Source organism: Sciurus carolinensis, chromosome 4, assembly GCF_902686445.1.
Source record: "Sciurus carolinensis chromosome 4, mSciCar1.2, whole genome shotgun sequence".
Classification (NCBI taxonomy): domain Eukaryota; kingdom Metazoa; phylum Chordata; class Mammalia; order Rodentia; family Sciuridae; genus Sciurus; species Sciurus carolinensis.
In genome coordinates, this window is record NC_062216.1 from 153,195,656 (window position 1) to 153,212,119 (window position 16,464).

General features: G+C 36.0%; 1 protein-coding gene across 1 annotated transcript in view; it reads left to right on the forward strand.

Annotated features, from left to right (window-relative positions):
* Positions 1-16,464, forward strand: part of Cfap54 (cilia and flagella associated protein 54) — a 315,326-nt gene that overhangs the window by 240,169 nt on the left and 58,693 nt on the right. The window contains exons 62-63 of the mRNA XM_047551199.1: positions 13,494-13,667; positions 15,925-16,148. Of these exons, the coding sequence (XP_047407155.1) occupies positions 13,494-13,667; positions 15,925-16,148 (398 nt within the window). The remainder of the gene's footprint in view (positions 1-13,493; positions 13,668-15,924; positions 16,149-16,464) is intronic.

Consider the following 16,464-nt stretch of genomic DNA (forward strand, 5'->3'; position numbering starts at 1 on the left):
ATTTTAGAGGAGGAAAAGCTTATTTGGGGCTCACAGTTTCAGAGGCCAACTCCTTTGCTCTGTATTGAGGTGAGGCAGAACATCATGGCAGAAAGGTGTAACAGAGAAAAGCAGCTCAGGACATGACAGGAAGAAGAGAGAGACTCCCCTCAACACAGACAATATATAAACCCTAAAGGCACACCCTCAGTGATCCATCTTTTCCAACCACAGCCTACCTGCCTACAGTTACCACCCAGTTAATCTCTATCAGTGGAAAAATGCACTGATTAGGTTAAGGCTTTCACAGCCTAATCATTTCATCTCTGAACCTTCTCGCATTGTCTCACGCATGAGGTTTTGATACCACATATCTAAACCATAATAGGAGGGAAAGCAAATGTTTTCAGCAGAGAAATTCATGACCAGAAACATGATAACAGGATAGACTAGTCATACGTGGAGGAGGGACTGTATATCATCTAGCCATCTAGCCAGAACCTGAAAGTAATCTGTAGAACAATAAGAGAATACAGTGATGCACTGGTCCAACTTATTGAGGTATTTTTTACATTGTCTTATAAGAACGGAGACTGTGAAATGATCTCTGGCAGTGTAGGACCATATTTAGATTTGATGCAAAAAATACAAAAAATATTTATTAGATGCCTACTTTGTAGTTATAGTAGAGTATAAAGAATCCTTTTGTCTTGGTTTTCTTGTAGCCTTAATTCAGCTGGGATAAAAATTATTAAATTTTGCTAGACACATTGAATTAAAAGTAACATTTAGGATTAAAGGTCTCAGATGCAGCCTTTCACAACTAAATACACATGATGCACAGAAAAATATAAGTGTTTGTCATGCTAAAAATTAATGTTGGTGAACCTATTGTCAGACTACAAACAGATTTATGGAGCAGAGCCGAGAATCACTATTGATCCTTAATATGTTTTGTCTCTTGAAATAGAGCAAATCCAACCTTAAAAAATATGATTTGTTCCTCCTTTACCACTTGCCCCAGGTTCAGAGACATGGACTCAGTGCCTCTAATATCTCCCATTTTCCTATTCGCCTGAGGTATAGTTCCCAATAGTAACAGGTAACTAGAGTGATAAGTTAATCAAATCCCAGATAATTATATCACTTATAAGTGGGAAAGAAGGGAAATCACCTGTGCTAGCAGTGATGGTGTTAATGGTGTATGTGTGTGTGTGTGTGTGTGTGTGTGTGTGTGTGTGTGGTGAGTTCTTGCTGAACCAACCTCAGCAAGACAGAGCTTCCCGAACCAATGTCTGCACAAGTCCTAGAAATGCCACTCAGAGATATCCACATTGGTCCCTTGAATCCGAGAAGGGATAGTGCAGTGACCAAGAGAAGAACACACCAATTTCCTGGCACTAAGTATGAAGCAACTTTTCTTGATTCTAGACAGAGGCAGCAATGGAAAGTAAGAAGCAACAATGACACTTGTGAGAAAACATTTCCAAATGAGGATAATGTAATGCCATTCTGAAGATGAACAGGAAGATTTTCTCTTTGGGGAATAAAGAGAAACATCAGGATTTTTGGTCCCTTAGGAGGGCCCCAGCAGTCAATGACTGACACACAGCAGGAAGTCGGAATACAGAAGTACCAGATAATGGGACAAATGGCATCTAGTGCTCTGAGGATGCTTCTTGCTTGATTTCATTTATTCTTTAGGAACATCCTCTAAGAGTGTCATAATGCACAGCTATAAAGGAAGCAAGGGCTCAGAGAGGTTATGTAACTTGAGCAATATTTCATTGCCAATCTAAACCTTCATCTACCAATTCTGAAGACTGTGACATTAATCACTATGTTGGGTGTGATAAGAAAATATAAGGAATTCAAAATGAAGAATTGATGCTCCTTGTCAGCCTGTTGGATGGATTGTATTGAGTTGACATGGAAGATGCTTCTGTTCATTCCAACCCAAATACACAGTCATGCTAGATAAGAGAGAACAAAAATTGTTTAATTTGTAGCTGAGCCTGAAACCAGAATAGGGAAATTCCAAGTTACCCAAGTAAAATGGTGGATTCGTAAACACGTGCTGAACCTGAGGCTCTCAATGAAGAAGAATTTGAATTAGGCCTTGACGGTGGGGGTTGAGACTTTAATGCCTGGCCATGGGAGGGGCAGATGGAGAAAGCCAGAACCTAGCTGGTTGCATAGAAATACTCTGCCCACTAGCCTGAGTAGATGCAGGGAGACATATCAAGTGCCTACCATCAGGGATGAAAAGAAGTCACTTGGAAGAAGTTGGAAACCTACTTTAGGTTAAAAGGCTAGAATTCACACTACCTGAATGGTGCAGGGAAATTAGCATAAATACCAGCTCAGAACTGGGGAGACCCTGGGATCTTTGGCTGAGGCTGAAAGGAAACTATGCATACTTACTCCTCAGTGCAGGTCACCAGGGACTTTCCCTCTACCATCCCCAGTTCTTCTGAAGATGATTATTGCTCAAATTGTATCTGGAGAAATTTTGGCAACACCTTTGGGTCATAAAGAAAAAGAAAATAATTGTAATCATGCAGTTAGAAAAAGCACATTTTGTACAAGGAACCCAAAGTGAGCTGCTCTTAAGTTTTCTCTGGGGCATTAAAGACCAGATGGCATTCATTCCCAAGAATCAAAACTCAAAAGAGGTAAAGGGTGTGGAGAGATTTCCCTCCACCTCCTCTGTAACTGACTTGGTTCTCCTCAGAATCAGTATTACCTGTGCGTCAGTTTCCTCTTCCTGCGGTGACAAACCACAACAAATTCATGCCTTAGAATGACACAAATGTATTATAATTTTGGAAGTCAGATGTCCACAATGAGCCCGTGAGTCGAAGTGTGCACAGGGCTACTTTCCCGGCAGGCAGTAGGGGAGAAGCTTGTTTCCTTGCCTTTTTCGACTTCTAGAGGCCACCTGAAATCTTAGGCTCTTGAGCTTTCCCCATCTTTCAAGCCAGACAGAATCTCCAAATCTCTGACATCCTCACTCTCCTGCTTCTAGCTTCTACATAGAAGAACTCTGATGACATTAGGCCCACCTAGATAACCCAGGATACTCTCATCTCAATGACAGTTGATAGGCAGCCTTAATATGATCTGGCAACTTTAATTCTCCTTTGTCCTATAACCTAATGGATTGACACAGTCTGGGGACTGGGAAGAGAACCTCTTTAGGGGACCTTGTCTGCCTTCCACAATCAGTTCCTTGTGTTCCTGACCACCAATATTTCATGCTTATCTGAACTGTCAGGGTTCCAGTGTAGAGGGCAGAATCCTCCCCAGTTCATTCAAATAGAGAGTTATTAAAGGACTTTCAAGTCACTGGGAAGGCTAAAGAAACATTTGAAGCTAGGAGTCCAGAAGTGACTAAGCCACCAATGGAGCTGTTATTATGTTTTATAAAGGAAGTTGTAGAATCAGGAGTTTGCCTACAAAATAGGAAGCCTCTGCTCTAGCTGAAGGTTTAAGAATCACATCACGTATGCCAGAGATGCGTTGACTCTTCTCTCTCTTGTCATTTAACCCAGTTCCAAATTCAAGTCTTTTCTGAATGCTCTGAATTCGTAAAATCTTGGAAATGTGATTTTTTAATGATTTCTTCAGTTTAGGAAAGTACATTTGGAGATTAGATGTTGAGTAAATCAGTCTGGTATGTATGTGAATACATTGATGATTTTTTTTCCTTTGAAGTACAAATAGTGGTATAACTGTAAACAATATTGCTTCTTGTTCCTTTTTTCCTTTAACTTAATATGAATGTACCTTAGCATTTTTCTTATCAATACATAAAGAGATTTTTATGGCTGTATAACATTCCTTGATGGAGATGCAGCATAATTAGTCTCCTTTGGATAGATATTTAATTATCATTCCTCTACTCTTACATATACATATTACATGTATATATCACATGTATATATGATATATATGTGTATATACATGTACACTATACACACACACACATACATACATATGTCATTTTATACATATATTAGTGCATCTACTGGGTCAATTTCCATAAATGAAATTTCTAGTTCAAAGGGTCATTTCATAGGTAAATTTCACAATTTTTACCAAAAGTTGGCTAAAAATATTATGGTAGTTTGTACTCCTGTCAGCATTTAATAGGAGGTGTTTTGTTTCTCCACACCCTGACTGACATAGGAACATTGTAGACATTTTTAAAACATTTTTTTATATGGGGAGAGGAAAAAAAGGTTTAGTTTTAATTATGCATCTCTTACTAGGATGAAGATTGAGCCTCTTTTCTGTGAACTCTCTCCTCATAATTTTTGCCCATCTTGAGGCCCTTTATTATGGAAATCAAGATGTTAACTTGATGCTATTTTCAAATATATTTTTCTAATTTTCAGTTGTTATTTAATCTTCTTAATGATACTTCTGTCCTATGAAGAAACTTTTTATTTCTACGTAACAGAAAATTATTAATATTTTCTTTGATAGCTTCTGGATTTGTCAGTGAAAAGATCCTTCCAACTCAGATTCTTTCAATAATTTATGGAAGTCTATTTGGAATATGGAAAGTATGTCAAATGGATACAAATTTAGTATTCCCAGATGAATACCCTATTTCTGTACTTTTCTTTTGGTTCCTATTAATGTGTCTGTTCAGGCTTCAATACTATGTTCTTTCAATTATCATCGTTTTATAATAATAAATTTAATATGGATTAGGGTAAAGTCCCTACTGTATTATTTTTTCCAAAATTGTCTTCTATGGTTTTTTCTTTAAGTCTGGGAGCAACTTGTATATTTAAAAAACAGATCTTCTCATATTTTTATTGGAGTTGTAGAGTTGTATTACATTTAGATATTAACCTCAAAATAGCATATTTTTATTTTATTGAATTATCTTAAAGTATTTTGCACCCATTGTATTTTTTAATTCAGATTTTTAGGAGTATTTTAACATTTTCTTAAAATAGATCTTATAGTTTTCATGTTAGGTTTGTTTTCAGATATTTTATCTTTTTGTTGGTGGTGCCAATTTTTTTCATTTTATTTCTATTAGTTATAATTTTAATGTACAAAGGTTATGTCACTGTATTTATTTGATTATCCTTAAATGATTTTGTTCACTTGGTCTTTCATGAACAAGGTCTGAGTCAGAAGCTGTTTTCTGTAAAGGATCAGGTGGTAAATAACTTAGCATTTTGTTCTTTGTTGCAAATGTTCAGCTCTGTGTAGCCTGAGAGGAGTCCCAGATAGAACGTTAATGAATGAGCATGGCTATGTTTCATTAAGACTTGACTTGTGAACATGGGCACCTGAATTTCATGTAACTCTCATATATTGCCTAATATTATTATTTTTCTGATATTTTTCAACCATTAAAAAAATGTAAACTATTCTTAGCTCCTGGGTCATACAAGAACATGTTTGACATTCTCTATAGAAAGTAAAGTTCTCCTACTGTGAACGTGATTCTGTCTTTTCCTATAGCTCTGGTTTAGTTTTCTTATTGTTGATACTCTATTGCATGAGATATAAACATTCTTGAGTTATATCTTTATTGTGAATTGAACCTGGTAGCATTAAAATGTCCTACTTTCATTTTACTTTTGAGGTAGAATTTAACTTTGATAACTAGGTTCATAAATAGTGCTTTCTTTTGGCTTACATTTTTCTACTACACAATTTCCCTTTCTTTTATTTCCAACTTTCTAAATAATTTTAGTTTAAATATATTTATTTTATAGAACATAGAGTTGAATTTTCTTTTGTTATAAACTCAACAGTATTTTTCTTATAATAGGTAATTTCAATCAGTTTTAATTTATTAATGTGGGAGGAATATTTGATGTTATTATTTTGTAGCATTTTACTACATATATATGTATGCATGTATGTTTTATATATATATTTAAGAGTGGGAGATTAGGAAACCAAAACTAAAAAATTGTAATTTGGGGGGAAAACCTATCAAAACATCAGTCAACTGTTTTAGTTTGGATGTGAGATGTCCCCCAAAAGCTCATGTGTGAGACAATGCAAGAAGATTTGGAGGATAAATGATTGGGTTATAGCCTTAACATAATCTGTGATTTAATCCCCTGGTTGGGATTAAATGAAGTGGTAGGGTGTGACTGGAGGAGGTGGGAATTGGGGCGTGATTTGGGGTATATATTTGTATCTGGCAAGTGGAATCTCTCTGCTTTCTGATCATGATGTGAGCTGCTTCCCTCTGCCACACTCTTCCACCATGATGTTCAGCCTCACCTGAAGCCCTGAGGAATGGAGCTGGTCTTATATGGACTAAATCCTCTAACACGTGAGCCCTCAAACTTTTTCTCCTCTATGACAATGTTTGTCAGATTCCTGTTAGTCACAGCAGTGAAAAAGCTGACTAAAACATCAACTGTTTCAGGAAAATTATTTATAGCAAAAAATCCCTTGCAAATGATAAATGTTAAGAAAGTAACTCTGATATTGAGACATTAAAATATTAGAGATTTTTGCTCAACTCCAAGCAAGCAAATTAGAAAAACTCTATAAAGTTTATAACTTCCTGGAAAATATAGTTTATTAAGTAATGGTAAAAAAAAATTTAGACAGATCTCTTACTGTAGAACAGATAGTTATATTAGAAGTTAAAACTGAAAACTAAAGTTTATTTAGTTAAAAAGAATTATAATAAATCCATTACAAGTTAGCATAAATAGCACATTACAAATCTCTGTAATACCTGACTAAATAAAAGGTAGTTGACTCCCATACCTACTTCTGTAGTCACTCTGTTGCCATATAATGTTTTGTTTGAAATAAGTAAAGCAAATTCATCTGCACACAGTATGTAGTTAGAACTGAGAAGCATTTCAAGAACCTCTTCACACGATGATACTTTGAGATCATATTAGACCTCTATCAGAGGTAGTTTCTTAAATGTGAGCGCAGACTCTGAAACCATATCAGTGAAGTTTTTGTACTCTCTTACTTTAAAATACATTAGTCTATCTTGCAGTTTGAGTGGATCTTTTACTCATACATAATTTTGTTACATTATATATTGGACATTTGGAAATTTTTGGTTCCTTGAGTTATGTGGAACTTCTTAGTGTCAGTACTTTTACTTGGGCAATTTTTAAAAATCAAAAAATTTAAATATCATCATCATTCCTATCAGAAAATCCTAAGTATTGGAAAATTCATGGTAGTAAATATAAGTTTTCCAAAATTCAAACTTTCCACTTGAAAACTTGAACTTTATCACCTGGAGCAAACACTGTTATTTTAAGTCATGCTTGCTTCTTTCATTTTTGAGAAAATATTTGCCCCCTGCCTAAGTCTTGTCAGTTGTTCTTTCAAATCAAAATAGTATTTTGTGAGGGAAAGAAGGAGTACATTCAGATTTCACCTCCAACAGTCACTAAGTGCTTTTCCTGGAGACAGACTTTATACTTCAGTATGCAGTAGAAGTGCTCTGTATGCACTTCCCGTTTGTCACAAATAATATCAGAAGTGTGGATGGTTAATGACATTCATAACTTTTACTGCTTCATCAGTGGTATTCTTAAGTGGAACTGGAATTTTAATTAATATATTCATTTGACATGAAGAATGCAAGGACCATTGGTACAATTAGGTGCCACCACCTTCCCAGGTTCCTGCCAAGATACCAGCATTACTCATGGCTGCCTTCTGCCATCAGTGCAAATGGCAGCACAGTTGTTCCAGACTAAACCACTAAATTCAAAAAAGCTCCTCAGCATGTTGAGTATTTTGTTGCATTATTGCCAATCATTCACATAAAAGGAGATCCTCTTGGAATAGTTGGTGCTATTTAGACAAATATAAGAAAAATTCCAAGTCTAGCCACATCTGTAAATTTGGGCCATTTTTAAGGCAAAAGGATAATTCTGCTGATGAATTATGAACTGAGTCATTGTGTTTGCAACTACATTTTTAATCTGGTTATTTTATTCCTGAAAAGTGCTATGTTTTCATTGAATTTTGACCTGGTGGTGATTACTGCAAACAGGACATATGAGTCTTAGATCTCAGGATGTACATTTGGCAACACCACCAATCTAACACTTTATTAATATCTAGATTTTTGAGTGAGTTTCTCTAGCCAGTGCAATATGCTAACTTCCTCTATATGATACTTCACTGGCTTTTCCATTATTTGAAAATCTATGACAAGTAGATTTTTGGTTTATTACATGTTACATTTCTAAAGTTTATTTCCTTTGTCTTTAAACTATGAAGAATTGGTTCCAATTTATTGGTCACATAATAATTTTCCAAAATGTGCAGTTCATCATCAAGTACACTTTGTTATTTTCTATCTGAGATGAACACCTCAGTATTGTCATTTACCTCCTCCGTTTTACTCTCTACTCAGTGACAACTGCTCTGGGCATGGCTCCACACATTTTGTGGTTTGAGGTTTTAGCTCTTCCCTGATTTTTTGAAAGTAAAATTTGTGTTTCTGTTACTTGTTTTCTTTGTTGTTTAGGGGTGATTTCCAGGAGGAAAAGAGGCTGTGCCAATATTACATGAACATTTTCAAACTAGAAGTTACCCCAAAAACTAGTGTTTTTTTAAATAAACGTTAATATAATTTCTATATTTAATATCAATATAGAAAGAAACACAAATCATGTGAGTAACACTGTAATGAACTGTTGCCAAAGAAACACTCATATAACCATCCCTGAGTCAAGAAGCAGAACAAGACCAACATCAAGGAAGTCTACGCCATGTCCCTCTCTGGCCTCTACCAACCTCACTTTCTTCTGATTTCTGACAGACAGATTAGTTTAGCCCACTTTTGAATTTTGTATAAATGAAATAGTACAGTCCATATTCTGTTGTCTGGCTGCTTTTGTTCAGTGTTTCGTTTGTAAGATTATCCGTTTTGTGGATGTAATAGCATAGTGTATTATCCATCCTACTATTGCTACACATTAGGGACTATCATGAATAGTGAATATACTCATACAGGACATGTTAAACACAGATGTGTACATTTTTATGTACATTCCCAGGAGAGGAATCCCTGGTCATAGGGCATACATATCTTAGTATGTAGCCTAGAAGTTCTCCAAGGTGTGTGTGTGTGTTTTTTTTAACCCAGAACCATATATCGAATCAAACACCCTTCATCAGAACACTAAAGGATCACACCTGTCATATATCAAGTGCCCACTTATGTAGGATCAGAAAGGTGGGGGGGGGGTTAAGGAGGGAGAGGAAAAGACTGAGAGAGACTCAATAAAGATGTTTCAACTTTAACTAAGACATTCATGATATAGGCAAGGAAGAAGTTAGACAGGAAGGAATCATCACAGAACTAAATTAAAAATATTTTGCCAGGACTGAAGGGAGAGATGATTCTTCAGGTTGAAAGGTCCTACCATTTTCAAAGCTGCATGAATAAGAAAGGTCCTAGACCTGGACCCAAAATGAAATATTAAATCACCACAAATAATGAAGAGTTGATGGAAAATATTCCAGAGGGGAGAGATGAAGGTCAACTGGAAAGGAATGAGCATTTGCTGGCATCAGGCTTCTTTCCATCAATGATTGATGCTAGAAAGCAGGAGAGCAAGGTCCTTGAAGTTTCAGGGAAAGATGAACTTCTACTGAAATCATATATTTAACTAAACAATGAATCAAGTAGGAGGGCTTTGTAAGAACTGAAATGGTTTATTTTCTTGCACATTTCTTCTAAGATGCTACTTGAGAATGCACCCCAGTGTACAAGGTCGCACATGAAGGAAGGAAGAAAGGAAGTGTTGGGAAAGAGGGAGGGAGGGGAAGGCAGGGCCTCAGTGTTGCCAACTGTGCAGCAAACTGGAAATACTTCAGCACAAAGTAGATTGGCAGGTTTGTGATATCAAGAATGTCTTGAAGCAGCATGGATTCTAGGCAGCAGATAAAATATCTAAACAGTTAGATGATATTAGGAATATGATAAAGAATACAATATTACTTCCTTCCACAAGGGGAAAAAAAGACATCCAGAAATTATAGTGGAAATTTTTCTTTAAGAATTTGTGACCCTAAGTCCGGCACAGGGGCACACGCCTATAATTTTGGTGACTCAGGAGGCTGAGCCAGGAGGACCTCGAGTTCAAAGTCAGCCTCAGCAAAAACGAAGCACTAAGCAATTCAGTGAGACCCTTTCTCTAAATAAAGTACAAAATAAGGCTGGGGATGTGACTCAGTGGTGGAGTGTCCCTGAGTTTAATCCCCAGTATTCCCCAAGCCCCCCAAAAGAATTCATGACCCACATATGAAGTGAATTAGAATATGACATGATTTTGAGACTGGTCTGAGTAAAAACAATCCATTTGATCTTTGTGCTAAGAAATGTATTCTTTGTGGGTCATAAGATTGTGACATTTACCCTTTGTGAAAGATATTTGGTCTTAAGGAAGTGAACAATCCTTATGCAGTTATAATAATTTAAGTATTATTTATTGATTTTCAACTTAGAGATAAAATAAGGAAGGACTCTATGGAGACCGAACAGAACTTAAATGTTATCAACTTAGAAAACAGACTGGCAAAGAAAAAGAAGGGAGTAGACACTTTTAGATCAGAAAGTATGACATCAAGAGACTGTTTATATTTGGTGAACTAGAAAGAAACGTTTTAGAACATTGGCGATATATAAAAATAGGGACACTAAAGATGTAACTATAAAAATTTTGAAGTCAAAGGAGTGTTTGTGCAAGTAACACCTCATAGGTTACAGAAGAAAGTCAATGAGTTTTCTAAAACTGATAATTTAGGAAAAGGTGCTATAAGGGAATTATTTTAGGAGCTGGTACTAAACACTAGAACTAAAATACAATTGGTTAAAAATACTTTGCCTCTGGAGAGATTTTTATTTTTTATAATATAAATGTATGGAGAAAATAAGCATCTTGTTAAAAGACACAACATGTCAAATGGGATTATTTTCATAAATGTAAATGTAATTCAACATTAGAAGATCTATTAAACTAAATTACTATGTTAACTGATTAGAAGAGAAAAACATTCATCCTTTCAGATAAATGCAGAAAAATTCAATAAAATTCAACACTCATGAGTCTAAAACTAGGAATTAAAGGAAATTTCCTTAATTGGAAAAAGTGAGGAAAAAGCCTACTGCACTTATACTCAGTTTTCAAATGCTATGCTGTCCCCTTTAAAAGCAGAAGCAAAATGTTATCACCACTTTGGTTCAAAATTGTTCTGGAATGCCTTGCACAGTATTATAGGGAAAAAGAAATTTTTAAAAATAAGGATTACAGGAATAGGCAAGAAAAAAATCTGTCATTAATTATGGCTTATTCACATATCTAATTCTCCAAAACTATAGATAGTAAGAACTGATGGGTATAAGATTTTATTTCTATAAGTGTTAAACACAATACATTTAAAAAATATTATGTTAGCTATAAAATATGTAAAACATCAAGGTATTAATCTACCAAAAGTTACAAAACAAAAAATTACAAAGTTTTATTGAAAAAAAAACAGGAAACAAAGGTAGATAAGAATGCTCAGTATTGGATAAGATGCCAGGAAGGTTTTCTAAACACGATTTATAAACAATGTAGACTGGGTTGTGGCTCAGTGGCAGAGCCCTTGCCTGGTACATGTGAGAACCTGGGTTAGATCATTAGCACCACACAAAAATTAATAAATAAAATAAAGGTATTGTGTCCATCTACAACTAGAAAATACTTTTTAAAAAAATGTACTTTCAGTAACAATTCATCAGGTTTTATTTTATAGAATTTAACAAGCTGATGCTAAACTTTATATAGAAAAACAAAAGCCAAGATTGGTCAAAAAAACACCTGAAAAAGAACTATCTCATAATTCCACTTTAAGTTAATCTAGGTACTAAATATTCCTAGCAGCCTTATCCCTAATAGCAAAGACAAAAATAAATTTAGAAATAAAACAAATAAATAAAACAAATTTAGAAAGAACCCCCCATGAATATCAACAATAGAATAGATAAATTATAGTATATTCATTTAAAGGAATAACATGTGATAATGAAAAATCAATGAATTATAGCTACATTTATGATCCTGAATAAATTTTAAAGCATAATGTTTAATGGAAAAAAATAAATATATGTAATTTCTCTCCCAGAGAAATCCCCAAAAGATAAAATTAACAACACATTATTTATTATATGATATATAATATCCACATTTAAAAGGTAAAGGACAGCTATGGTAAAATTAACACAAAATTTTGGATAGTGGTTATTTCTAGGAGATGGATTCAGACAGAGAGGGAAATTTGGATTAGAAGATTTACAAAGTACTCCAAAAGTACACAGTACTCCAAAAGAATATTTTGTTGGATGTTCAGTACATGTAAATTCATTTTATTATTCAAGAAAACATGCATAGGCCACTACCTATAGAAGATCCTATTAGTCTCTATTATTTTCCTCCCTAGAGACAACTTCTATTGTAATCAAATAAATTTATATATAACATATATTACATATATGTAATATATATTACATATATAAGTCATATATATTAACATATATATGTATATATGTATATATATGACAGAGAAATAGAAAACCTTCAAATTTATAAAAATGCTATCATAGTCCACATGTATCTGGAACCTGTTTTCTTAACTCAGTGTATGTCTTCAAGATTTCTCTATAACCAGTTGTAATGTGCCCATTTTAAAGAAGAGACTCAGAAAATCAAAAGCCCAGACGCCCCAAGGCACAGAGAGATTCAAGTTCATACATTTCAGGGTGGTACTGCTGGAATTTGAAATGAAGCTCTACCCTTTTATTTTCTTCCTTATAGGTCTAATTCATTCCTTATAAATGAAATCAAACGAATTGGTCTTGTTATTTTCAAAGTGTCTTTCTTTTGAAACTATAAAACTACCATAATCATCTTTGAGTGAGACTTTGTACACATATAAGAGTTTTTAGTTTTATGAGAGCCTACAACATTGCTTTTCCAAAAAGCTGCAAACACAAATAAAATATGAATATTCGAGTTTCTTTAAATTATAACTAGTACTTAGTATTTTCAGATTTTAGTGTCTTGTGAAATGGCATTTCATCACAATTTGCATGACCCTGATTTTTAGTGAGGCTACATTTTTTTTTCTGGTCATTTGGGTTTACTTTTCTATGAATTGCCTGTTGCATTTGTGTGTGTGTGTGTGTGTTTGTGTGTGTGTGTGTGTGTGTGACTAGCCTACTGACATTTGATTACTTAACACTTTCTTAGTAGTTGGTTCAAGGTATTTTGATATATTAGAGAAAAAATAATTCATATGTGCTCTTAATATCTTTTCTAAGTCTGTGGTTTATCAATAGACATTGTGTTTGAAATCTCTGAGACACAAAAGATTTTTAATTGAACATATGCTTATGTGTCAGTCTGTCCCTTCTAAGTTCTGCATTTTTTTCTGATGTGGTTGTTTTCAAGAAAAGCATAACAAAAAACCCTGTTTTTTACTTTCAGATAACTACCAAGTTGACTTTCAGAATTTCTGTACAGCTTTGTACCAAAATGATGACATCTATGACAACACAGATGCTAGAACAAAGATTCAGACCAAAGTAGATATCACATGGATCCTTCTCCTGCGCTACTACATACACCTGCAAAGAATCAATAACTTGAGCAAATTGCTAGGTATTGTTTCAATGTGTTAAAAAAAAAAAAAAGAACACATTCCTTTCTGGTTCCTGTTTAGGTCATATTTGTTATTTAGAACTATAAAATTCCTCTTCCCGCCCTCCCTCCCTACTTCCTTCCTTCTTTTCTGCCCAGGCTGGCCTTGAACTTGTGATCCTCCCACCTCAGCCTTCCCTCCTGAGTAGCTGAGATTACAGGCATGTACCATCATGCCTGGCTACCTGGCATGAGTGCACTCTTATCAGAAGATAAAAACTTCAGGGGTACTTAACCTGGAATTCATGGACCTTTAGATAGAAAGTATTTCAATGTAATTGGTTTCCTTAGAAATTCTATATATTTTATCTCACCGTGATATGGAAACATCCTGAGGCTTCCCAAGAATGCCAGAATGGTCCATGGCTCAAGATGGTTTGGAAACAAAGATCACAGTGTGACAGTTGATGAAGGTTTGGCTTTAGGGAGAGAGTATGCCAATATCCAGTATGCAAAAAGGAAGAAATGCATAGCTTACGATGTGGGATTTAACTCTAGAACCTTGCTGTTCTTGTTCAATTTTCTTTTTTGAATCACTGTTTACAGAATATCTAGAAAAACTGGTAAAATCTGCTTCACATCAGTCGCTCTTGTGCTTTTGTAACAATGTGTCTCATCTCTGCCCATGATGTTAGTCATGCAGTGTTGCTGAGCACAAACAGAAAAGACAGTTTGACCCATGCCAAGGCCCAGCAGCGGGAAAGTCAGCAGGGAAGGTAGTTTGAATCACAGAGTGACTGAACACAGTTATCAGGAGTTAGCGCTCAGAAAGGTGACAGGGCTAAAAGTTTCATCATGATGGGACCTAGAGCAATGCAAGTGCAGAGAGGAAAGACAGGGGACAGCAGGCAGTGCAGCCAGCCCTGGTGGCGCCCTGCCCCATAGCAACCTAGCTCACTGAGTTCACCCGTGGACACTTCCCACATCAAACACCCACATTTTGCTGCTTTTCTGCTCTGGACTTTCTTGGAAGCTCCAGGACAGCCTGGGGTGTCAGATATTCCACATACCCAGGAGCAACTTTCAATTAATGAGGTCAGGAATGGCTAGACAAACTATTCGAGCTTCTGTCTCCCATTGGGACTATTCCTCTTGGTTTTTCAGGAGGCCTCAGGAGGACCGAATCCTCACTGCCCATTAGCTGTAACCCATTCATTTATCATTCGTTTATTCACCTTTATTAGCTCCATCTCCCCCTGTTCTAGTTGGCCCATTTCCCCACTTGTGCTCTTTAAGATCACTTTTCAAATAAACCACCTACATGCAAATTCTTCCTTTAGGCTCTGTTTGAGAAGAACACCCCCACCCCCTCCCCCCCCAAGAAAAAAAAGAAAACAGGTAGAGAGAATACATGGCACTATTGTTATTACTTAACACTGGAAGCAATATCCACATATGCTTCTGAAATTTTCTTTCCTTCCTTACACAAAAAGTAACTCCATTAGTGTATTAGTTCTAAAATCAGGAAGGTGATTGGCAGCCTCTAGCTGGTGGGGGGATGTTGGAGAGGGGAGCTTCTTACTTGGCAACAGTAGCAATGGAACCAAGCCCAGTGAGTGTGAACAAGCAGGCCAGACTTTAGCTGGGGTGGGGGTTCACCTGGAGGAGAAAGGAACAGCACTACTTGAGAGAGGAATCAGACTGGCCCCTCAACAGAAGAAGCAGGACAAGCTTGTATTCTTGTGTGGGGTTGCAGGGTGGGCTATAGCCTGGGAATTTCTCCACTGATTGTGGGCACAGTTTTAGAAGATGTTCTTTTTCTTGTGCAAACATCCTGGCTTTGGGCTGTTGCAGCTGCTGAGGGGGCACATGTGTGGGGGTGGATGAGAACGCATACTGTGCTTTGAATCAGTAGCAGGTAAAGGGCCCAAGAGGTTGTACAACTTCTGTCCTTTTGGGTTTCCAACAGCTTCATTCTCACATCTGGTCTATTCTTGGAGACATTATGGCAAAGGCAACCTGGTTTTTATGATGCACCTGGTCTCTATGGTGGATAGATTGTTTGGGAGAGAGGGTGGGGGTTGGGGGAAACACACATTGCACTTTTAATGGGTAATGATTATGAGTTAGGCCTCAGGAATGCATCTGCCTTTTGTCACCATGATGGTCCCTGACCATGTCAGGGATATATAGAACAGTGGTCAGCAAACAAATCAACACTATCAAGACCATTCTGTTACCTAACATGAGCCTAATTTAAGTATTTTTCTTCCTTAAGCATCTGCAAAGCCAGTATCTGGAATTTCCTTGCCAGATGATACGCTCCTCACATCCGTTTACAACTCTGAACTGATTTTACGCCAAAAAGAAATGCATATTTTTCTTAAAAAGTACTTACAGCTATATTCTTCTTCTTGTATTGATGAATTCCCCAAAGAACTTTTTCTAGGATTGGAAAACCCACTTCTTTCAGAGAAAGTCTTATATGACACATCAGCCAAGGTAAGGTTTTAAAACATTAGATATCTGTGATATTTCAGACTTATTAGAGTTATCCTCAAGTCTGGAAGAAGCACATTAACCCCTGTCTTCGCACAGAGATCTCCATTTCCCTCAGAGTTTTAGGTAACATTCATTTTTGTTTTACTATTTAGATAGGCCAAACATATAGCCTGGATTTTCAGGACAGTTCACATTTCAAATGTTCTGTCTTCTTGTTCCCATAAACCTTGATATTTTCTCAGACTTTTCAACATTCCTGCACAAAACATCTCTCAGGCAGCCATTTTGCAGAACTGACACAAATTTCAAAATTGTC